Raw genomic sequence first — 25,111 nt, 5'->3', positions numbered from 1 at the left:
CCCCCCCCCCCCGCTCCCCCCCCCCCCCCGTTTTTTTTTAAACTCTAGCTTCTATCTTATGCCATCCTCAAAGGAAGATTGATTAAAAAAGCTAACTTTCAGGTTGTAAGAAAGATTCTTCACGTGCTTTCTGCATCCCAAGGAACATGCTTGTTTGTGAGAATGAGCCTCTCTTTGGAGGTGGATCAGAAGAAATGGAAGAGGGAAATCAGGTGCTTTTAAAGTTTTCTTTAGGCTTCTTGGGACTACTTAGTTTTGGGTTTGGTTTTTTTTTTATGGTCTTTTAAGAGAGGCATGAAATAAGACTGCTGGATTCTTTTTCCTCTAAGCTTCTGTATTCTTTTTGCTTGAGGGATTTCAGGTGAGAAATAACTGCACAAAATCTGAGGAGCTGGGATTGGAGTTTATCAAAGAGTTCTTTGGTGCACAGCCTCAGGGGAGAATCCTGGCCTTTTTATCAAGAACTGGGAGGAGTTAGTGTTTTCCAGTTCAGAACAGGGAAAAGAAGTTTTGAAGAACTTAAATTTAGTCCCCATTCACTCTGTTGTAAGGAGTCATGAGAAGTGGAAGTCACTTTTGTAGGACAGGAGTGCAAATGAAACTCTGTTTAGCCTCCCTCAGAGGTTCTGACTCTAGAGTCCCCTTTTATTAACTTTTAGAAAGTGTGTTTTAAGTAATTTAGGAGCTATCCCAGCCTGAAACATGAACAAGAAAATGATTGTGAATCTTAATTACTGATAGAAATTCACTACTTTTGCAAATAGCCTATTGTACAAATGGATACTTTGATGGAACTTTATCAATGGAAGCAAAACATGAAAGATTAGGAAATACACAGTTTGACTAACATTTAATAGAAATATTTGGGCAAATTTCTTTTTTGACGTAATGGCTGGAAAATTGATGGAAACATAGGTTAGCTGACAGTTCCATTCTTTGGCTTATTGGCTAGAGGTCCACAGAAATGAAGGCTTTTGTTGTAGATAGCCAGATGCCACATTTAGAAATAAAAGTGGTATGAATTTTCACACAAAATGCAGATTCTGTACATGTTAACTCAGCATTAGTAAGTACAGTGGATATATTCGGTGCTTTTGTTTGCAGAAGATGAGTCCCTAATCCATAATCTTCTGGGATTTCCATTTCAATGTTGTGCTTCTCTGTGTATTTGCTAGTAATTTCACTGCCTGTGGTTTGGGTAGATCTTAGTCTTCAATGTTTTAATTTCTCCAGAATGAAAGTCTTGATGTGAGGCACATGATGTGAGAAAATACACTTTCATGTGAGCTATGGCTGGTTTTGGTTTTGTAGGTGCAGTTTTTGCTCATCTTTGTACCTGTAGCTGCACACTAACAGAATGTGTTGCAGGTACTGATGAACATTTTGATTAGTAACTGCCCAACTCTGCTGGCATTCAGGTACTTTGCTTATGCAGGTATTAAGATTAGAAGGTTAGTCACTTGTTTAATCAGAAGTTAAGGGTATGCTGCAGAGTGAAACGTTGATTTGTGTTAAGCTGGTAAAACCCATTCTTGTAGTGGGTTCCTCCAACTTTAAGAAAAAAACCCTCAACCTAATAATGAAATTATAGGAGATTTTATTAGCCCAAATTGCACCTGAGAAAGAAGTCCTTCCTTCAGTGTGGCTTACTTATATCACGACACTTTCGAAGTAGTCACATCTGTCAGGTGCTTTTATGCCAGTGGTGAATAATAGCTCTGGGATACCGTTTTGATCTCACATCAAAATAAAAGAAATTAATGGGTAAGCAGCAATGCAGTTTGAAATGCTGTCAGCCAATCTGTGAGTCACACATAGTTGAGTTTTTGTAATAAAAGACGGTGCATGGTATAATAATGACTAATAACCATAATATTTTGCATTTCAATAGCACCTTTCATCTAAGAATCTTAAAGTGCTTTACAAACATAAACTCACAATAAACTCATTAATCCTCACAGTACTCCTGTGAGATGGTAGGTAAGTATTACCCTCAGTTAAGATTGAGAAACTGAATCGTATGAAATCTGACTGAATGGCTGGGATAAATAGTAGGAGCAAGATAATCCCTGCTCTACCTTGTTTTAGCTATTAGGCCATGACTTTGTGTTGGTACATTGATATAATAACAGTTTATGAAATAAAGCTTATCAGTTTGATGGCTGATAAGAAATAAATATATTGGGGTAACGTTAGAAGGTTCTTGTTCTGAGAATGACTCAGGAGTGTGTTGCTTGCTCCTGCACTGAACCCGGTCTTAACTGGAGTAACCTGTGGTCACAGTGTCAATTTTGGTTGGTTGTGTTGTGAAATTTAAAAGCCATTTGGAATACTGCAGTGCCTTTGCACCTCTCTGCATTTCATTTTGTGCTTATTGTCCAAAATGGATGTTGTATTTTCACAAACCAAATTTATTGTAATCCTAATAATTGTTTCTCTCACGTTATATGGAACTGAGCTGTAATTTTCAAATGTGAGTGGACATGTGCTATCCGAAGTCCAGGCAGTGCAGTCTTGTTTTGCACTTAGGTACATAATTACACTCTTCCAAATGCTTTATTAATGATTTGGGATTTGTAACATGGGTGCAGGAGAAAATAAATAATAGTTAAATCACACAGCATTAAGTCCCATATTTAGAGCTGAAATTAGTTTAAATCATTTCATCTTAATTTGCTTTGGAAATAAGTGAAAATAACTTTAAATATTAATATCTATACAATAGTTTCCTGTAGTTTAAAGGTTCCACTTTAGATTCACAGTTCTTACTTGGTATGGATTATATTTTTTGAGGAACACCCCATAGAGAAGCCTTTTGACATCTTTATCCAGATCCTCAGCTGGTGTGCTTTGTTATATTTCTGTATACCTCTGTGGAGTTATTTATACTGTTTTCTGGGGCATAGTCTTTGTGTCTTCCCTGTTCCTCTTCCATTTAGCTAGAGTGGCTGTAACAATTCGTCACTTTTTAAGAAAAATTCATCACTGATCTCATGATATGGTGATTAAAATTATCTTACGTGTCATGGAAAGATATTTGAAGTCCAGTACTTTGCTGACAACGTCCTGATATTTTTAGACTCTAGCCATCCTTTTTGGCACTGTTTTCTAATTCTTTTATACAGTGTATCATAATTATGGCCCTGCATGATAAAAAGATGAATATACTTCCTGTCTAGATCCTAGAACTCAGAAGACACATAGTATGTGTAAAAGGAAGTACAGGATTTTATTAATGTCTTTTGAAATTTTTTTTTTAAAGATCCTATGGCTGCAGTTGATGAAATGTGCAGACCACTGCAGCTCTGTCAGTTCCAAGACTATGGGCTATATTTATTTTTCAGCTGAGGAACTATTTCTTTAAAATGACTTTACTGATAGTTTAAAATGGCTTAGACATTGATGTGAAGGTCGCAGTACTTAAACATATGAAGAATTTGCAGATTTCCATATGTGAATTAATCCTTGGTAACTGTTCATGTCTGTAGTATTGCACTGCAGCAAATAATGGAAGGTAAATCCAAGACATTTTAACATATTTTGGCATGTAATTCTGCATAGTTGTGATGTTTTGCTTCCTGAAAATTACATTTATTTACCAGAAAACAGGATATTAGCATGTGAAATATTAGGCTTTCACTGTGTTCAAACTGTATAGAAAATAAGCCCCCTTTTTCCTTTCTAGGGTATATTTCCGAAATCGCTGGGTAAAGACTGTCCACCCAGTTGTGCATCAGTACTGTTTGATTTCAAGCACACATTCCACCTTTCAGATGCCACAGAAAGAAGACATTCTTAAGCAACGAGTAGTAGTTGTTACTTTAAATACATCACAGTATCTATGTCAACTGGATCTTGAACCAGGTAGGACAGTTTCTAAACAAGAAGTGTCCATGCTTGAGAATTGTCTTCCTCTTACCAGTGTCAGTTCCTTATCCAGTTCTTTGAACTGTTAAAAAATAAAAACAGTAAACAATGATCATCTTAAAATGGTCTTATCTTTTTTTATGAATAAATGTTTCTTACAAAGCTATAAACTGCTGGCATTCAAATTAAGCTTTTGCTTATTCTGTTTTTTCCTTACTTAAAAAAAAATAAATAAAGAAGCAGTACTATCTATGATCTGGGGTTTCTGAGATCCAAGAGGGAAGATTCTGTTTGAGATTCTGACTTTGAATCTTATGCTCATTAGGGTCATTATTCAGTGGAGCATGTAAGCATAAATACACACAGAGAGCTTTTTTTCTTGTTTTGTGAATTATTTAGCTTTGCAAACAACTCCCACACATACAAGCCCATGCTATGTTAACGTGATAATTCTAGGGTTGTTTTCTAAACTGAAATATATTAGACTGATTTTTTGGGGGCAGAGGCTGCTTAGGGTTTATTGTTTTCTTGATCTCCTAATGAAATCCACCTGCTTTTTGGAGAACGTGGAATTTCTTTACAGAAGTTGTTATGGTTAGTTTTTTATGGCTATGTTTAGGCATTTGTTGCAGTAGAGAAAACTGCAATAGAGAAATGGAATTTATGGTAAATATTTTCAGGTCTTTAGATGGAAGTAACTGCTTTGTTTGGCAATGAGCTGCGTACAGTCATGCCATAATAATGTGTGTGCAGCTGTATGAAATTCATGTTTTCCAAATAAAATTGCTACATTTTTATGTGTATAATCTTAATTGGATGCTAGACTAAGTCCCCTAATACTTTGTTTTAAACCTTAATATATATCAACGTATAAAACCACTTCTTTTCTATGCCTATCCTGAATTTACATTTCATAAAATAAAAGTCTGCTGTGGCCCATTTTTTTTCAAGTGCATGTTATCCAATGCATAGATTCCCACCCACCCATCAAACCTTTTGGTCCAATATTGTCATGAGATTGAATTTAAATTTTCCTTCAACTTCTGTTCCTTTTTTCTCCCCGACATTCCTTAAAGCCCATAACCAGCAAAGTGCTCAGGTATGTGTGCAATTTTAATGGGAAATTTAGTATATAAAATAATTAATAGGACTCAACACATGAGGAAGTCCTTTTCATTGTCATTGTTCAAAGCTCTTCAAGCCTCATGGTGATGAAAAGATTTTCAAATTTGAGAAACCTGCTGAGGGAGGTCTGCCAAGAGACATTTCCTCTTGGTATAAGGAGAGCTCAGATAAAACACTTGTTTAACTTCATATGTATCAGGAGGAGGAGGCAGATCTGTAGGCTGCTGCTATTGTCACTAGCAATCAGTTGACTGCTGTTGGTCATCTGATGGGTTTGAAAATTGTGTCGTTTTTAAGTAGATTCTAGAAATCAATTTGTATAAGCCATACTGAATTTTTTCTAGTTTTGGTTACTATCAAAATAAAGAACTTCCATTACAATATCTTGCGCTGTTGTCACTGTGTATTTTATCATATTTCAAGTTTCATTTATTTGCTGATATCTCTGTTTTACAGGGTTTTTTACACACATTCTGTTAGATGAAGCTGCGCAAGCTATGGAGTGCGAAACTATTATGCCTCTAGCATTAGCTAATAAAAACACAAGAATTGTCTTGGCTGGAGACCACATGCAGGTAAGAGCTATAAAATTTTTGAATGTAAAGTGCATATACATAATATTTGTATTTATATATTTAAGTTATTAATCTGCTCCAAATTTCTGTGGTATGCGAATACCTCATAATCTCTAACATGGACTCACAGTATTTCTGCTGAGAATATGCCATTGTCTCCATTTTACAATAAGGGAATTGAGGCAAAAAGCATGTCAGTTGTTCAAGGTTACATAGGAAACGTGTGATAGAACGTACTTGGGCCCGCTCAACCACTGAACTATATGCAAGAAAAATTTCATTTTAAAGAGGGAGATGCATAAATTTTACTGGTCATACAACAGATGGGGAAGCCAAGGAAAATTCAAGGGATGTTATTTGCATAAGATATGAGGATAGTTATTACAGTCAGGGTAGGAGTTTATCCTACTTCTTTAGGACTGGTATTCCTTGTTGATTTTGGAAAGAATTGAAGAATACGGAGAACGTGTATTATGATTTAGACAACTTTTTTTTTAATTAGAAGCATCACAGTCTGGTAAGGATTTGAACAAGTTAGAAGTAGGAAATGGGAACTAACCAGTGCCTTTATGTTATGTGCCTAGGAATTGCTTGGTTTAAAGAGTTTAGAAGAGTTTTAAATGCTGATTATGCATGTCATTTTGTAACCTGTAGGCATGAGAAAGCATGCTTGGAAAAGTAACTTTACTTGCTTTGTTGATTTAGGCCAGATACATTTGTTTTTATAGATTTGCCTTTAATTCTCTTGACATTTCACAATATCAATAGAGTATTGCTTATAGTAGTAAACTGTTACTTACGTAGTAATTACATAGGTGTTGCCACCTATGATTTAATACTACTATAGCATTTCAAGTCACGATAATAGTAATCCCAAGGACTGGGATAGTGCTTTTTAAATACAGATCTCAAAAGTGCTTCTTAAGAGATTGGAATTCTTACCACTTCAGGCTAGATTGCATCAGCCCAGCTGGATGGCCAGAGTCTTGACTTGGCCTGTGTGTCTCAGGCTATGTGTGTAAAGGGCTGTTCTATAGCTCAGGTTCTTACAGAAGCTACTCTATGAGGTATCCAGTATTTAAATTTCTAAAACTAATAGTTATCTGAAGTGAAACTCAGAATCTGAATCATATGTATTCAGAATGACAAAACAGATTGGCTTAATTTCTACATTCTAAAATTTTATTTTAAAAATCTTTTTTCATCATCTTTGGTTCTGTTTTTCTTGCTGTAATAGATGGTGGTTTTATTGTTAAACAAGCCCACGAGTAGTTTAGTGTAACAGTAACTAGGTCGCTTGGGTTTTAGTTTTTCCAGTGACTTTCTATTTAACTTCTTAAAATTGTGTTACAAATTTCTATATTTTCTGATCTGTACTATTTGTGGTAGTAACTTAACTGTAAAGTGATTGTCAGAGTAATGGTGTAATGTCATTGAAAACACTTTCTTTTTTTTTGTGTGTGTCAAACAGCTCTCTGCTTTGAGTTATTCATCTGTGCAAGCCACAAAGAAAAAGCTTAGATATAAGGGTTCTTCTCTCCTCCTTGCATAGTTATTGAATGTTTTATTGTTCCTTTAAGGGCATGCTGGTCTTTCGTCACTTTTACAGTAGGAATGGGCATTTCTATGGAATAGCCATGGTATATGTCTTCCAACTATGAATGTACAGTAAAAGTGAGGTTTCATTTTTGTTTTGATGCAGATTACCTATGTTGGGAGCATGAAATTTCAAGTCCACATATTTAGTTACATTTTCTTTGTATGTGTGTGTCTATTACAGCTCAGTCCTTTTGTCTACAGTGAATTTGCCAGGGAAAGAAACCTTCATGTTTCATTGCTTGATCGGCTCTATGAGCACTACCCTGCAGAATTTCCATGCAGGATCTTGCTGTGTGAGAACTATCGCTCCCATGAAGCTATCATCAAGTAGGTGTGAACTTTTTCACTGTATCATGCGTTTCTTTGGTGTGAGTGAACAAAACAGCTCTTGAGCCAAGCACAGCTGAATGAAGAGAGAAGCATTACGTGTTTCTGTAATGAAATCTGAGTTGTTTCAAAGTTAATTAGTAGAGTAATTCTTTGTTACCAGGTTGAAATTCCGTCTCCTAGAGCAGACGCCAGGGATTCAGTTAGTTGTATTACAGACCCATCATTCAGGTGGGGATGCTTTGGCTGCAAGACTTGCACACTAAGCCAAAGAAGAGCTTACTTTCCCTTTTTAACAGTTGTGCAGTATATTATATAGGATCTGTGTTTCTTTGAACTCTGTCAGAATTTTAGAATTACTGGGGTGGATTATCTTGGAACGGTAAGCTATGTGCAATGTAAGGAATGTACGGATATACAACTATGAACAGAAAAAAAATAGGTCGAATTTTGGGCATGTTTTTTTCCTGTTGTCTTCTTTTATTACTTCTTTCAAGACACATTAATCAGTGGGTTTGCATTTTTCTGCTATGATAAACTAATGGCTGCTAGTGTAATGAGCTCATCCATGAGCTGTGCTAGAAAGAATAAGTGCAATCATGGGGAAAAATGCTAAAGTTTAAATCCTGGCTCAGATATGTACTGGGGAATATTATGTTGGTATCCAGTCATACTAATTAGGTTATCACTGTGTTCAAAGCAAAAGCAGAAGTATTTAAGTGCTCTGGGGAATCTGAAGTGAGAATGTAACATACTTTGTTACACAGCTTGATCTGTCTTCATTTTATGGACTTTGTAATTATAGACTGAGTGATGCTAAATTTCTTACACATTTCTTGAAATTATAAGTTTGAAATGAGAGAGAATCTGAAAAGGAAGGGATCGTTTCAGCTTTTGGTTAGAGATCACTTCCATGAAATTTGTCTCAAAGACCATGAAAATTCACTTCAGCAGTTGGAGTTCAGACAGTGAGTTCCTAGAAAGATCCACTGTGTTGAACACAGAAATAAGGATTGCAGAAATACCACTGGGGCTAGTTGGCTGTCTAGTGACAATCCAGTGTGCCTAATTCCACTAGAAAGTATTGCTGTGTGAAGTGAAACCTGCTAAATACTCTGATGGTGGTCCATTTAGGGGACTCTCAGGTCTACTTTTTTTTATAACGTGGAATTTCCCCTGACAAATGGGACCATGGCACTTAAGACAGAAGTAAGCGTAGGAAGATGGTTCATGGTGGGCTCATTAATCATACCTACCTCACTGAAGCAAAGAGACCAAAAGAAGTTAAGGAAAGAACAAGCCATTAGTTCAGCCCGACTTTGGATCTGTAATTGGAAAAAAACAGTCCCTGTAGAAAGGGTGGTTTATTGTTTAATGAGAACTTGTTACTAAGAATAAATTTGCAGAAGAAATTAATTAGTAAAAGAAATTAATTTGCTCATTGACGGCAGTGGACTGCTGCAACTCAATCCACAGAAGAGTTCCATATTCTTCAGGATTGTATAGTGTAAGCCAGTTCTGGTTAGTAGTGGGCTGCAGTTGTGTGATGATGATTTGGTAGCAGACTAGTTTCTTTAGCTTTTCCATGACCAGTTATTTACATGTTAAGCTACAATAGTTGGAAGCCTGGAAGAAATTGGTGGACCCACTGACTTCAGTCTCCTGCTTTTGTTGTCTTCTTGTCAGGCTGCATTCACGTTACTGCATCCACAGAGCTATATGCAAAGAACATTAAGGTTGGAGGCCGAGCATTCATAAGTTAGGTTATACCAGAATTCACTAATTAATGAAAGCCAGTACATTAGTTTAGCTCTATTGTCCATGCACTAGTATACAGTGCTTACAGTACAACTTATGGTAATCTGCAGTCTCATCTTGCTGGCTTTTGGTCTTGTTCCATTCAGTTTGCCTTCTTCCCTCCTATTTTCACCATGAAGGTAGTTCTTGCCTCATTTCTTTTTTCAGTCAGCTAGCTGCTATAATGGCTGCTGCCAGCAGAGGAATTATGTTCTGGTTGTGTTTCTGGTGACTAGTAACATAGCTTATCTGGAGTAGAAGTCACAGCGGAAAAGCTTGCTTGAAAGCTGAACGCTTGGCCTGCATTGTGTTCAGTACACATGAAAACTTTAGCAAATTTGTCTTCCAAGTTCAGCAACTCTTAACTGATGTAAGCAGGCTCATTGTCCAGCCAGCCTGGGGAATAACCGATGCCAGACAGAAGTGTTCCTTTTGCCCAATTTCAAGCCACCAGAACGTCTGCGTGAAACTTTAGTGAGAATGTTCATAACTTTGTCGAGCTTTAGATTAGAAGAAAATACTGCCTTTGTAGAAGAAGTGTTGAAAAAGCATATTTTTAGTGCCTTCTGCTCCATCTGTAATATGGAAGTATCAGTTCAGAGAAATCACTTGAAGATGCCCAAGAGTAATCAGTGGTTCTGTTTTCCTTATGAATTATTTTGTGATTCCATATTTTATCAGTGAGCTCATATGTAGACTCCACATTTTATTCTGTTTTGCCTTGTTACAGTTATACATCTGAACTTTTCTATGAAGGCAAATTGATGGCAAGTGGAAAGCAGCCAGCACACAAAGATTTCTACCCTTTGACTTTCTTCACAGCACGTGGAGAAGATGTGCAAGAAAAAAATAGTACAGCTTTTTACAATAATGCAGAGGTAACTCTTCTTTGGCTTTATTCTTGATTGTTTTCTTAAAGCTCCACTGCCCCCAAATTTATTGGTTTATGCTCAGTGTAGGTGGAAGACATCAATTGTCCTCTACTAGGAGAGGGGAACATGGAGTTTGCTAAATATGTAGTAGTGAACATTGCAATTGTAGTAAACATTTCCACTAATTTATCTTCTTTTTTTCTTTGCAAATTGTAAGCTTCATATAGTTCTCTCAGGCTCATTCTTTAGGATGTCTTTCCTGATAATTTTTGTGACATTCTGATGGATGTATCTTAGCAACTGAGAGTAACTGCAATTTGAAGTAAAACTTAGATTTCTTAGCCTGTTGTAGAAATGTTCCCACTCAGATAAGAGTCCTCTGGAGTAACATTTCATGTTTGCTTTAATATGTTTAGGATCAGTGTCTAACTGATGATGTGCAGATGAGATTTTTTTTTTTCGGAGAGAACTTATTGTCAATATGTTTGTTTCACATAGATTTATTTGTATTCTTCAAAAGCTACTTTCATTCTCATTCCTTCCCTTGAGTTAAAAAAAAAAATAAATCAAACCCCACAAAACCAAACAAAAAACAAACTCACACCCCCACCCCACCCCGACTTGATAATAGTTTTCATAGTGGAACATACCTTTTCCCAGCTAGAGGAGGGTTGACCCAACTCCTTTTTTTTTTTCCCCCCACCAAAAAGATGTCTTAAGAAATGTCCTTGGCATTTAAAGAAAGTAAAGAAATATCACTAATTTTTGTAAACTTACGAGGAACTTTAACTGAAGTTAGGTTGCAATTTAGCAGCAGTGTTTATTATGAAGCACTGCAGACCTGTCTGTGTTTCCCCTTCTGATCATGGTGCAGTTCATCTGATGCACAATTTTTAACCTTTTTGTTGTTATTATGCTGCATGTGTTATGCATTCTTTGTTGTATTAGAATATCTACTTAAATAAGAAGCTCCAATGACTTCTGGACACATCACTGCAAAAAACTGAAGGCACCTGACTACTTTCATTAATCTACTTGGATTGCTTTGCCATTTAAAAAAAGTTGTAAAAAACCTAAAAATATCTTCAGTAGCCAAGTAACTGTCTGAAAATTGTGAGTCATTAATAGCTACAGGCAGAAATGAATGACAACAGCTGCTTAAACACCAACACGAAAAACTGAGATTCAGATGATGAGGGAGATTTTTGCTGTTTGACCCTTAATGGACATTTGCATTGGGGCATCTTATGGTTCATTGGTGTCTATATTAAGTATTAATCTGGAAAATACACTCTCCCCTTTTGGTCTTAATTCTAATATTTCCCTGGTGTTAATTCTAAATACATATCCAGAAGCTATATGCTTTCAGAGAAGCTTGCCACAATACCTGCAAAGGATCATTATATTCATGCTACAGTTTTTATAGATATCAAAGTTTATTCTAATGTCCTTTGTCAGTAGAACAAGCTTTTTTCCTGAGTTTTTCAATAAACTGTTCCAGTTTAGATTCACTTTTAAAAAAATACATCCTTAAATGAGAATGTGTGTCATATAATCAGATCTTAGATCGTAAGAAGTCAACATGAAACAACATTTTTAGCAACTGGGAACTGCTATGCTTTATACTACTGTACGTACCCATTGTGATTTATATCACTTTTCGTGTTCCCGAAATGTCCATAAAAGTCCCTAGAATTCCCACTTACCAATTTGAAGAAGAGATAATATAAAAGCTAAGACCATTAAATTTATTTTTACCACCCCCTTCCCACAGCAAAAGATAACTGGATGAACAGGGAAGAGAAGAAAGTTAAGAATACTTGAGGTTTTTGTAGGAAAGACTATCTGCCTAGCTTCCATTAAGAGGCTGAGCTTGCATTTGTGATGCCATAGGAAAACTGCATTCATCAATTATCATGCCTTCAATAGCTGGATAAATATTTATTGAATAACATATTGACATTTCTTGAATGACATATTGAATATAAATGTTAAAAAAAAAAAAAAAATTTAAAAAAAAAAAAAAAAAAAAAAAAAAGGAACCACAAACCTTCCATAAAGTTATTCAGAAATACCTTCTATAGTGCAGTATCTCTATTCAGTATGTTGAAACAGAAGCTGCTATGCCTCGTGCTTTTTGGCAGAAGGTTACCTTGAGCCTGTCTCCTCACAGGAGGAGGTTTTCAGTTTTTATTACTCATTAGTCTTCTCAGGTAGCACACTTAATAGTATTTCATACAGATGAACTAGCAGTTGATGAATAATCTGAAACTCCTGATGGTATTCTTTGGAATGGGAAGTGATTGTGTTCTGATATACATATTCTCTTTCTAGAGTTATCAAACTGTAATATGACATGTATAAAATCCAGAATAAAAATAAAATAGTCCCTATTTAGGCAGTATATTTACTTATGGAAATTAGATAAAGTATGATAAGGAAGGTCCCACTGCACTTGACATTTTCATAAGAACGTAAGCATGAAAATTAAGGCTACTAGTATAATTTCCCAGCTTGTACTTTAAAGGTGACATTGTTGTGGGCAAACTTTTATTTCAAGATTAAAAAAAGGTACTGTATAGTAAACACATTGTTTTAATACATGATATTTTAGAGTAGCACCATAGAATGCAGTAGTATTACTGCTTGTTCAGTAAGGCTATGTAATACTGTGAGTTTTAAAATTCAAATTCTCTTTCCATATCAAAGAATGATCTTCAGTGGAACATGCTTTTAAGAATTCTGACTTTCTTTTAAGGTGTTTGAAGTAGTAGAACGTGTTGAAGAATTAAGAAGAAAATGGCCTGTTGCCTGGGGCAAATTGGATGATGGCAGTATAGGTGTTGTAACACCTTATGCTGATCAAGTGTTCAGAATTCGGGCTGAACTTCGGAAAAAAAGGCTGTCTGATGTCAGCGTAGAGAGAGTGCTAAATGTTCAGGGTAAGTAATAGTGATACGTCTCAAAGATATGCTAAGGAAGATAAAAATGTGACTGGTGAAGTTAAGTAAGACTTACAAAAATAGTGTTAAAACGATCAGAACAAAAGGAGAGCTGTGATACAGCCCATAAAAACCAATGTATCAAAATGAAACTGGCAAATATGCTGATGAGATGTTATTCCAACATTGAATACCAAAGCAATAAACTCATGGATGTGAGATTTATCTTTTTTCAAAATTAAGTTCAAGGTTACTTAAAAAATAGATTGATTGAGTGAAAAACGTGAAAACTGATGGATTTTTATCATAAGGGGAAAAACAGAGTTCCAAATAAAAATGTAACAAGGCTTTAGTCTCAATGTTTACTGATTTTTGTGTTTGTGGAATAGACTGTAAAGAGGGGTCCACAAATTTAGGTATTTGTTCCTGGAATCACACTGATAACAAGAATTTTGTGTAGGTGTAGCCTGTTGCTAGGCTGCACGTTTAGTCAGTAATAAACAAAGGAAGGTAATAAAGTAACTGAGTGACAGTGAGTGGTGTGTTCTGTTTTTTCATGGTAGATATTCGTATATTTGAGAAATTTTAAATTATGAAACAAGAATGTCCAGAACTTTTTTTTTTAAGGTAGAATAAATAAGTCCAAGATTTGTTAGTAGCTGATTGGCAACGTCGTAAAGGTAATAAGCATTTCAGAAAGTTCTGGAGTGATTAATATCAAGATGAAAAATAAGTTTTTTAAAGAGGAAATATTCTTGTAATAGAATATGCTATTTATAGTGCATCTTTTAAAATTTTTAAATCTTATTATTCTTGCATAAAGCTCTTCATGTTAAAGGTAGCTATCAGTTCTTCAGAATATCTAGGTGTGAAATCTGGCTGGCAAGTGCAGTGGTTTGATTGTGTTACTAGCAGAAATAGCTACAATTATCTCAGATATTTGTTTTTTGTTTCATTTTAGGAAAACAGTTTAGAGTTTTGTTTCTCAGCACAGTACGAACACGGCATACGTGCAAACATAAGCAAACACCAATTAAAAGGAAAGAGCAGTTACTGGAGGATTCAACAGAAGACTTGGATTATGGTTTTCTGTCTAATTACAAACTTCTCAACACTGCCATTACAAGAGCACAATCCCTGGTAGCTGTGGTGGGCGATCCTATTGCTTTATGTTCCATTGGAAGATGCAGGTACTTTATATTTGTTCCTTAATCAGGGCTAAGGATACTAGAAAACGTGTTTATCTATGACTAATGGATTTAGTAAAATGATGGATGTTCTTTTAGGTGCCAAGTAAGACACAATATATTTAAATCCTTAAAATAACTGTATAATGAAATTGAAGTTCTTCACGGTTATATCCATGGAAATACCATAAAGATGGTAAAGCATCAGTTGTGTTCCCAGCTCTTGCAGAGGCTTGAACCTGCAGGCTTGTCCAAAGTGTGCTGCTGAAGCTCACCCCTCAGGCAGAGCAGGCAGTTGTAGCCCTCCGTAGACTGAGCAGTCGCGGTCTGTGCCGCACCAATACCTGCGATGCCAACTACCAAGTCTTCTCTGGAGCTGGAAGCATGCAGTTGTGCAAGGGCCGCTCTGTCCCCCGATTAATAAGTCTTGCTGACAGGGAAGAGTGGCAACATTTTTTTTTTTTTTTTTCCCCTCAATGATAGCAAAGAAAACCACTACAGATGAGAGGCAGAGCATTTTAATATCCTTTACGGGTGGACAAGTCTGGCTTTTTTTGTTGGTTTTTTTGTTTGTTATGTTTTTCTTGTTTTGTTTTGTTCTGGTTTTACCCTCTTATCCAAAGTCACGGTGTCACCATGTAAAACAACCTACAGAGAAGAAGCGTGAGGTATCTACCACCAGGTCTTTGATAAACTTTCTTTTAATGTATTTATAGTTGCTCTAATTTTTACTTGACAGTAACAATTAAGATGCTTCATTTTATTTTCTAGGGTTTTTTTATACCTGTTACAATTTTATGTATAAATAAAAGTAATATATAATTTGGAGTTAAAAATTGTGATGTAATGTAGTATTTTAAAGTTGAATATTATGGCAGTCATATGAAGATAGAAGACTTGAAAACGATTATTTATGTTTTTGTATGTCTTCATGACACTAGGAAAAATCTTGCTAAGATTTGAGTGAATTTACTTTTTATAGACCTAAATGAAGAAATGTGAAAAATGCTGAGAGATATAAACACTGATGTTAAGGATACCAAGTTCTTGTTCTTCAAAGGTTCTTTTTCGATGGAAAAGCTGAAATGTTGAGATGATAAGAGATAAACCCTGAGGCTTATTTCTCGAAGAGAGGAAACACTGCACTGACTACATTATTAAAATAAAGCTAAAAATATGTATTAGTCAGTTGTTATATCTATGTTGTATTCTACTTTCCTGAGAAGTATTCTTCTACTGTATTGAAAATGGATGTGGTTTTAACAGATTAGAATTGAACAACCCAAATGGAAGCCAAACCTTTGTTTACTGCATTTATGAAATATAACCTGAATTTAACCACTTATCTGCTGGGGACACGTCGGTAGTATCCGTACGTTAATACAGTGATCTGCTCTAAACTGCTAATAATATCTTACTAAAAGAGAAATAATGGTTGTGGTTTTATTTTACTTCTCCCATTACCTGCTTGGTTTTTTTAGACATGACCTTGTTTATGTAACTAACTGATGAGAAAGAGCTCTGTGCCTCCCAAGCACTCAATCCACAATGATGAGTGTCTGTTACAGTCTGCTGGTGCAGTCTCTAGTTCATCAACTTGGGCTGCAGAGTTATATGACTTAGCTGTAGAGGTTGCCATGCTGTGCTGACTGAGATTTCTCTTACTGCTTGTTCAGAAATTACTCTTAGTTGATAAATTTTGTTTCTCTTCCCTATGTTGGGGTTCAGGATGTGCAGTGTTACCTAAGTCAGAGAGTTAGTTAATCCCTAGTTAGTCTAGCTAGCACCTAGGACCATTACTGGTTCTTTAACCATCTGCCTATAAATAAAGCTTTTGTTGGAGGATGACCATGTGCCATATTCTCTCTAAATTCCAGTGAGGAAGGTAATATCTTGAATTTTCACATTAAGCTTGAGTGCTGAGGTTTTAAATTAGATACCTATAGGGGACCCAGTTTTCAAATGTGGGGGCTCAGCAGTTTCTCCAAGTATAGCTCCTTCAAAATATCTGAAATAGGGCATGCAAAACCTTACTAAAATAAAAGTGTAGGCTATCAGCATGGTACATAAGTTACAGTCTTGGCAGTTAGGGATTGAGTCTGCCTTTTGAAGACTAGCAGCTGTTTATATATGTATAGCTGTTCAAAATTATAAAACAAAAAGATAATTAAGAAACAAGGAGCACTGGAGCTTTATTAAGATTTATCTCAAGCTTTCCCTTTAATACACCATTGTCTTGTTTCACTGAATAATTGAACATTCATTCTTTGAAAATAGTGCTGGAGGGGCTCAGGCATGCTGCTAGAAAGATGGTTCTTTTTTAGTGCAACAGGAGTATAGAAGTCTGAAAGAAGTGACATTTCGTTAGGAAAAAACAGACCTCAAAAAAGTTAAGAGAGTACTTGAATTTTATAAATATTCTAATACCTGTCAAAATGAGTCAAGACTCTGTAATGATAGTTGTAGAGAGCTTTGTGAAGTATGCCCAGGGTAATCATTACATTTCTGTGTGTTACAACCGGACTAGACAGGGCTGTTTTGGCAGACACTCCCTTTAAACTCCAGAGCGCACTGTAAGAGACAGAGACAGCAGTATTTTATTCTCTGTTCTTACACCCCAGTACAAGTGTTCCATGTGTAGAGTCACTCCTTGGGGCATTTTAAGCAAAAGTGGATGGGTCTCAGTGGATTTATGGTACTTGGCAGTAGGTTTGGTGACTGAATTGATTAATCAGAGGGAGTTCCATCATTAAAGCATCCCAGTGAAGTATTTCATTTTGTTTTTTTAATCCTCACTTAAAACCTTGCAAGATATATTTGGCTTACAGCAAAATGCAGAAAAAGGGCCATCTTGCATCCTGAATTTTAAAAGAGCATTTCTTGCCTCTATAAAATCACAACAGAATATGGGCTTTTAGGGAAAACTATTTTGAATTCTTAAATACATCAGTAACATTACAGTATTCTTGTAAAAAAAGACGTTTATTCTTTTCCACAAAGCCAGCTACTCAGCAAAATGTGACACTGCTGTTAAAATTAGTGTGCAGCAATGTCTCATTTTACAGCTTTTGGGGAAATAACAATGCTTGCTTATAGGCCAGACCTTATTACTGAAGGGTGAACTAGAATGAGTTATAGTCAAGCACACCTCTAAGATCATTGTCTTTTTAATACTCTTTTTCAATAACTTCCATTACTTTTGATTTTTTTTTTTTGAAAGAGAGCAGCTCAATCAGATTTTTCTTTTTAAAGTGACATCTTCAGACATTATTTAAATATCTTTTAAGCTTGAGTAACTTCACCCAAAAAGTGAGGGGTTTTTTGAGGTTAAAAAAAATATAATCATTATAAGTGTAAAATTTTTGTATATATCCCGCTGTGGATATTAAAAATGTAAAGGCTTTTTTTATAAGCAATAGAAAGACATGTCATGAGAAAGCAGAAGACGGGTAAGAATGTTTATTACATGGTTTAAATAACCTCTCCACCCTCCAAAAAGTTGGATACTGAATTTTCATAGAGAAAGTCATGTGTCATCTGACAATTGTCTTTCTGGCTTGAAATTTCTTCAATATGTTACAGAAATACCTAACACGCAATAAAATTTATAGTTTTATTTGTTTTCCAGCAGAGGCTCTCAAAGGCCCTCTAGATACTCCTGACATGTTAATCTTCATGTGACTCTAAAGTGTTTCACAAGAGTAGTTTGGAGGGTATATCTCAACTTTGGTATTTGTGACACTGGAATTGAATGATCTGCCTAAATTCATAGAATCTTTTCGGCATCTTCTGGGACTGAGAATCTATATAATCCCTGTGACACTTTGAGCTTTAATAAATTCCATAAATCACATGCTTTCCAGAATTTTAAGCATTGTGTTCACTGTGTTTGTTTTTCTAGGAAAAAGTTCCAAATTAGACCTGTCCATGATATTAATACTAGATGTGATATACACCCAGTGCTGTGATCTGATATACATGGACAGACCCATACGTCCATTTTAAATGACTGGGGAGCTTTGCATTGTGCTGTGGGGTTCAGATGCGTGGATCAGGTTGCAGGGTGGATGGCTTGGTGTGTAAAATGAGCATACACAAAAAATAAAAATGCCACAGAGTTATATTAAATCTGTTTTAATTTTAACAACAGCCATCGAGTCTTACTCCTTTTCATTGTTTCTAAAAATTGTTTCCATAGGAAATTTTGGGAAAGGTTTATTGCCCTGTGTCATGAGAATGAAAGTCTCCACGGTATCACATTTGAACAGATCAAAGCTCAGTTGGAAGCTTTGGAGTTAAAGAAAACTTATGTGTTGAACCCATTGGCTCCTGAATTTATCCCCCGAGCTCTTCGGCATCAACATTCAGCGAATACCACCAAACAACAGCAGTCACCACCAAAGGTAATGTTTTACTGATGTTGAATTTTGCCAGAAAGTGGAAGTGAATGTAGAAATGCCTTTTGAGAAATGATATAAAAGGTTTATGGAACAAGCTGTTTGTTTTAAAATGGCATCAATGCAATCAGATATGAATGCAAATTTCAGAAGGATCTGCAGCATTTTCAAGTGAAAGCTCTAGACTTGTATTATAATACAGTATTTAGCAGTATAGCTTGGGGTTGTCCAAGCCTTGTTTCCTTACTAAGTATACCCTGGGTCACTCTGGCATATTCATTGACTGTGTTGCAATGATGCTGACGAACTTCAACCATGGATCTTGGCCTCAGTATTTAGATAAGCCAAATTAAACAATCTGAACAAGAGGCAATCCCTATCCCAAGCAGCTTGTGCTCTGACTGTACCCTGAGAAACAACAGGCTGATATAGACAGTGGCAAAGAGTATAAGGAAACAACAAAATAATAGCCAAAAGTGATTTGGTTTGATCTAAAAATCACATTTAAAATTCAGGGACTTATGTAAGATAATTGTTTGATTTAATTAAAAATATGTTGTAGAACAGTATATTGCCTAGATTAGATCATTGAAAATGTCCTTCAGAAGACCAGATTTCATTAGCCTCGAAAGGGCAGAGAGATGAAATTACCACTCAGCGGTGATTTTGTCAGCTGTTTTTATAAAAGCAGGTAAAGAAGTGATGAAAATACATAGCTTCCTTAGGATGATAAAGAATAACACTAAATTTTGGAGCTTTTTTGGGGGGTGAAATATTAGTAATTAATTCTGTTTTAAGACTTCTCTATAGTTTATTTCAAAATCATTTGAGTTATAATTTAATTAAATTGTGTTTAGAGATGCAACAAAAATGCAGGTTGTCAGCTTTGTGATGAATTCTGTTGTACAAGAAGGAAGAAATGTATGTATTTTCCATAGCTTTGCATTTTTGTTGCAGGGTGTATCACTTAAAAAACCTGTCATAAAAATTTCATTTAACTTTACAAAAAGGAAAGCCTTCCCTTTGGCAGTCCTTCCCAAAAGAGAGTTTGTAAGTGAGAACATTTGGTTTCTTCCTCAAGATGCATTACTTTCTGAAACAAACACCAGATTTCTAAAGCATCTAGTCATGTGTCAAAACACTAGGCTTACAGAAACCCATAAATTAAAAAATAATTGTCTTTAAAGTCATTGCTGCACTCTATTTTTCATGAGTGCTTCAGCCTTGAATGTGTTTTCTTTAATAATAGAACATCACTATTAATATTTTTTGTTTCCTAAAATGAAAGAAAAGTATTTGAAAATGCAGGTATAGTACATTAAAAAAAAAAAAAGGAAGGGATGTGTGTGTGGGGAGCGAGAGTCTTGTGAATAGTCTGTTTATTTTTCTTCCAGTTTGTTAGTAAACTGAGCACTCATGCTGTAGAAATCAGAAGAGACACTTTCAAACTGCCAGCACTGTATTTTCAGCTTAAGATCTTAAGTTGTTTTAACCACCTATATCATAATTATAATAAAATCTCTTCCCTCGGAATACAATTGACAGCTAGCATATGCAGTAACAGAAGTAAAGCGAGCAGGTAATACTCTCAAACACACACAGAAAATGGCTGTGATAAGTGATACATTTCCTTTTGCTCAAGTTTTAAAAGCAGATGGTTAGTTTTGCTTATTTTAGACTTCTGAGTACAATATTTAACATAAAAAGATGAAAGATTAAAAACCTAGTGCTGGTGTATTTTGTAGTGAAAAAATGAGAACAGCCTCCGATACGGTGTTTTGTGGTGAGTTTGTGGAGATCCATGCAGTTCAGGGCTTGTTTTTCACATGTGGTGGAAAGTGATTTTCTAAAAATGGCACCTTCTTACTCTGCAGAGTTGGTCTTGGCTTTATGTAAGGACGTTAAAAACCTGTTTGCTGTTTATTTTTTAAAGAAGAAAAAAAGTTTCAGTCCTGTCTCTCTGAGAAGCAAACAGCTAATACGGAACTGTCTAGCTGTGGGCTGCTGTGCTTCATGGCAGCCCTGTCTGAGGGCATCTGCCTTCACCTGCCTTTGTGTGGCGTGGCTGGGGATGGCGGAAGCGCGGAAGGAGCAGCGGAGTTGAATGCGCACAGCCTTTATTAAAGGTGATGATGTGGAAATGGAAAGTTTTCAGAACTTGGAGCTTCCTGCGGGGTAGTTAGCGTACCGTAAATTAGGCTTTGAATTTTTACACTGCCTGCCTCCTGCTCGCTGCCTGTGCTGCAGTTTTTCGGCCTGGATTCAGGCACTTAATCGAGGTGCATCGTTGTCCTGGACATTTTATACAGTCAGTGAGGGCCACAGGTCTGAGTAAGTCTCTGGAGACTACTCCCTTCTCTCCATTAACTAAAGGGGGATCCTAGGAGTGACAAGGCTGTTAACTGCCTGAAGTCACCCAAATCTTGGTCTGAGTTTCCTCTAAGTGCCTTTATGTAATGTGGATTTTTATAGTCTGAAGGTGGAGCAAGTTTTTAGAGGACACTGAGTGTATCTGTGCTCCAGCGCTCTCAATCGCCATCAGCTAAAGTGTAGATGTAGGTATTTTGTAGATGGGTAGGGAAATGAACCTTGATGTGGATATCTTTGAGAAATGGTAATGGTTAAGTTAATAATAGACTATTATAAAGTCATTAAGCCATCAAAACTATTAAAAGAAAAAGACAAAGCCAGCACCTCTCTTCCCCAAGTTTACAAATGGCCCCAGGTGACTTTTATTTACCAATCTGATACTGTTGCGTGCTGAAGCTCCTGTTCAACGGGACAGCTCTTCTTAGGAATTTATGTAATTATTTGCTATTTCAGTTCAAAAAGTATAGCACCTGTAAAATACAAGTGTGTTAGGTAGAACAGAGATTTGTTAGACTTCTGCACATACAGCTTGATGCTGACAGCATAACAGATACAGAAATGCCTTGTACTAACCATGAGTGATTAAGGTGTGTAGCTACTCTACATTTTTAGATTAAATCTTGCTCTCTTTAGTGAATAAACAGGTTTCTTCAGGTTTCTTTTGTTTAAGTACTGCAATGAAAAGCAATTATTATTTCATTTTTCAATAATTCATTTTCAAAACAAGAGGAAGATTCAGAGACCAGTTCTTCGACGTGGTTTATGCATGGGTCAGCATTGTCAAACAACTTGTCTTTGTACCCTGACTAATTTGCTCAGGCTGCTGGAAGACTGCCTAGACTTATCTCCTGGGCTAGAAAAGTTTTGCAGCATCAAAAGGTTTTTAGATTTATTTTAAATTTGTGAATGTACTTAGCTTCAGATTAAGTAAGGTATGCCTATCCTGCAAAAGATTTAAGAGCATACCAGCATTTGAATATGTGCTCGCAGTTTATGAATATTAACTAATTGGCTGATGCTGTAAACTCATGAGCATGTAGGAGGGATAACTCAGTTCTGTTAACCTCTTTTCTAATGTACAGTTCACCAAGGAAAAAGAGTTTCCCCAGAGTGCTCTTGTTCTTGACTCTCCTGTGTTGTAGTTCTGGGGGAGCAGTCACTAAGGGGTCAAAGTCCAGAAGCAGATACATGAGATGGGGTAGGGAGGCAATGTCTAATGAGTCTGGGAGAGCAATTGAGTAAAACTGGTGGCAGCTACTTTGTCTCCAGGGTTCTTGAGCTGAAACCTGGAGAAGAAAATGGATCATGCTTTCACTAAGAGCTGCCACAGAAGACGAATACTGAGGGTTACGTTAGTACTGGGTGCTGCTTCTAAGTGAGACAGCAGGAAATAAAATGGTGAGAAAAAAGTAGCTTGCTGTTAACTCTCCTTGCATCTGAAAACAGGCCTTGGGAGAGAGTATCCCCAGAGGGACTGGTAATGACCCATTGGCTAACTGAATTAGTGGCATTTAATGTCCAACTTCATGAATTCATAGTCAGGTGATGGAACTGGACAGTTGAATGTGTAAGAACAAAATGTTGGGCTAACTTCTTTCCAGCTCTATTTTGTATTTAATTACAATGTTCACTTGAAATAAAAAGCTTTGGTTTATGTAAGAATGCAAAGCATTACTATTACTGTTTTTCCCTTTAAAGGGCAAGGTCCATCATCACAGCCAGAATGACCATTTCCCACCTGATGGAATTGGTAAGTATCTCTGCTGTTACTGAAGGAATTCCTCTGAGCTCATGCTGATTTGACTTCAGTGAAGTTGATAAGTCATTTGACATAAATTGAGTATCTGGTTTCTTGTCTATTTGACAGCCATTTACTACTTGTGTGCATTTGGGAAACGGATTGTAGACTGTTAAGTGGACATTAGGTATTTCCGAGGCTATCCCTTTATAGGTGTTGTGCACTGACTTTAGAGCCTTAACACAGCATAGTTGTTGGCCTCTTAAAAGTGGCTGTGTTTGAAAGTCATAATGTAAAATACTGTACCAGTGTATTTGCACTAAGAGAGTTAGGACATTATGTTGCATGCAGTGCTTTATGATGTACTTTGAACTTAAATTGTGCTGTCATACATCCAGATATTACTGATTATACTTTTGCAAGATAGCATGCAATAGCTTAATTTTGTTATTAATTTGAAAAGCATTAATTTAAAGCTTGTCTTCCCTGCTAAAGAAAGGAGGATGATTCTAGTTTTTGATGCAGTGTTTAACAGCTACTCTGGCTGTCAGCATATTTAATTGGTTTGGGACATTCTTTCATTAATGCAGTTACCAGCTACCTGTTCTTCTGTATCTCAACTCGTATTTTCTGCCTCTTCAGATTTTTGAAATGGGATACAGGAATTTGATTAATGCTTTCACTTGGTGTATCAGACCCATGGTATTAGAGAGTCGCACACATGCTTTATAAAGATAGATGCTGTTAGGATGAAAAAAGAAAGAAATAGTCTTCCTCATATTCTTTTTGTGGATGTATCTTCTTTTTTTGTATGTATTTTTTTTTTCTTTTCAGTTCAGCCCAATCCTTCTGTTCTAATCGGAAATCCTATCCGAGCATATACTCCTCCCCCTCCTCCTCTGGGACCTCACCCCAATCTGGGGAAATCTCCAAGTCCTGTTCAAAGGATAGATCCACACACTGGGACAAGTATTCTATATGTACCTGCTGTCTATGGAGGAAATATGGTCATGTCTGTGCCTTTGCCTGTAAGAATTCATTTTCTGTTCCCCCCCCCTCCCCCCCGCCAATTATTGTATGTACAAGAATGAATGGCAAAATCAGTTAGCGAATATTTTGCAAGCTTTTTCAGCACTTTACTTCAAAAACGTGGGCTTAGCTGGCTTTAGGAGTGGCCGTGCAGGGCATCACCAGAAAATGAGGACTTAAAAGCATTGCTCCCACAAATAACTCCAGGCAGCCTAAAAGCAATTTCATGTTCGTGTAATTTGGTGTATTTTCTCAGCTCTAGGTTTAGGCATACCAGTGGAATCCATCTCATCTGACTTGAGATACCTGCATCTGAATTAGTTGCCTAGTTCAGTTCTTAATCATTGGAGAGACATAGGCGATTCAGATGAAGCTTGTTTCTCTTTATCAGCTTGATACAGTTTAAATTACCAGCTTCCAATGTCTGCAGTGCAAGGTGTCTGAAGTGAAGTGATAAGAAAAATAAGCATAATGGGATGTTTTCCCCTTCCAGAACCTCACAGTGAACCAGTTTCCTCTCCAATCCCTTTCCTTAATGGCATTTGAGAACACAATGAAGATCCCTAATCAGGTCTTTTAGGCTATATTTATGTATGGAATTCTGCATTACAAATAAATCTATCCCACCAAAACTTACACAAATTAAAGAAGCAGTCTCTGCTTTATTTCTAACCTTCACAGTCACATATTCCGGGAGGAAAATGGGGAGGAAAGAACAAAGGCTGCGGAAGCGATGTTGTGGAGTAATACATATGCATTGTACGCAGCCCCTGAAGACTGTAGGAAGGACATGGAACCCATACATGCACATGTGTTTAATTCCATTCATAATGCTAAATGTTGGCATACAGTTAATTGTTTTTTAATAATTATGAGTCCTCTAGGGTAATTTAGGTTATGGATGCTGTATAGGGGACTTGCTGTAGGAACTCTAGTTTCAGTTGTATGTCTTGGATCAGCTGGCAGCTATAGGTTGGTTTTCTTTGCTTGGTCAAGGAATTTTCCTTTTTCCTAACTTACTAGAAATCTGCATTTGATGGAAAAAATTAAATGCAATGGGAAGGCCAGCAGCTTTATCTTTGTCATGCTCGCTCACATTATATTAGTATCAAACCAAGGTAATTTAAAAAGTTCTGTCTTATTGTACCAAGGTTAATGTATTTTTATGTATTTCCAATCAAAAGAAATATATTAAAAATAAGTATTTTGACCCCACCTTCCCTGAGGATGGATTTTTAAATAATTAAGTGGGAAGAGTGAGGTACTAATGAGACAGCTGCTTTTGA

General features: G+C 36.4%; 1 protein-coding gene across 3 annotated transcripts in view; it reads left to right on the top strand.

Moving 5' to 3' along the window:
- The window catches only part of HELZ (helicase with zinc finger), a 90,531-nt gene that overhangs the window by 52,464 nt on the left and 12,956 nt on the right, over window positions 1-25,111 (top strand). For all 3 annotated transcript variants that reach the window (XM_010578605.1, XM_010578604.1, XM_010578603.1), the window contains exons 16-24: window positions 3,686-3,864; window positions 5,449-5,567; window positions 7,348-7,493; window positions 10,021-10,168; window positions 12,921-13,104; window positions 14,066-14,294; window positions 18,490-18,694; window positions 22,757-22,808; window positions 23,631-23,824. In XM_010578605.1, the coding sequence (XP_010576907.1) occupies window positions 3,686-3,864; window positions 5,449-5,567; window positions 7,348-7,493; window positions 10,021-10,168; window positions 12,921-13,104; window positions 14,066-14,294; window positions 18,490-18,694; window positions 22,757-22,808; window positions 23,631-23,824 (1,456 nt within the window). The remainder of the gene's footprint in view (window positions 1-3,685; window positions 3,865-5,448; window positions 5,568-7,347; window positions 7,494-10,020; window positions 10,169-12,920; window positions 13,105-14,065; window positions 14,295-18,489; window positions 18,695-22,756; window positions 22,809-23,630; window positions 23,825-25,111) is intronic.

Source organism: Haliaeetus leucocephalus, unplaced genomic scaffold, assembly GCF_000737465.1.
Source record: "Haliaeetus leucocephalus isolate CR32 unplaced genomic scaffold, Haliaeetus_leucocephalus-4.0 Scaffold646, whole genome shotgun sequence".
In the NCBI taxonomy this organism is placed as follows: Eukaryota; Metazoa; Chordata; class Aves; order Accipitriformes; family Accipitridae; genus Haliaeetus; species Haliaeetus leucocephalus.
This window is presented reverse-complemented; position numbering and strand designations above follow the sequence as displayed.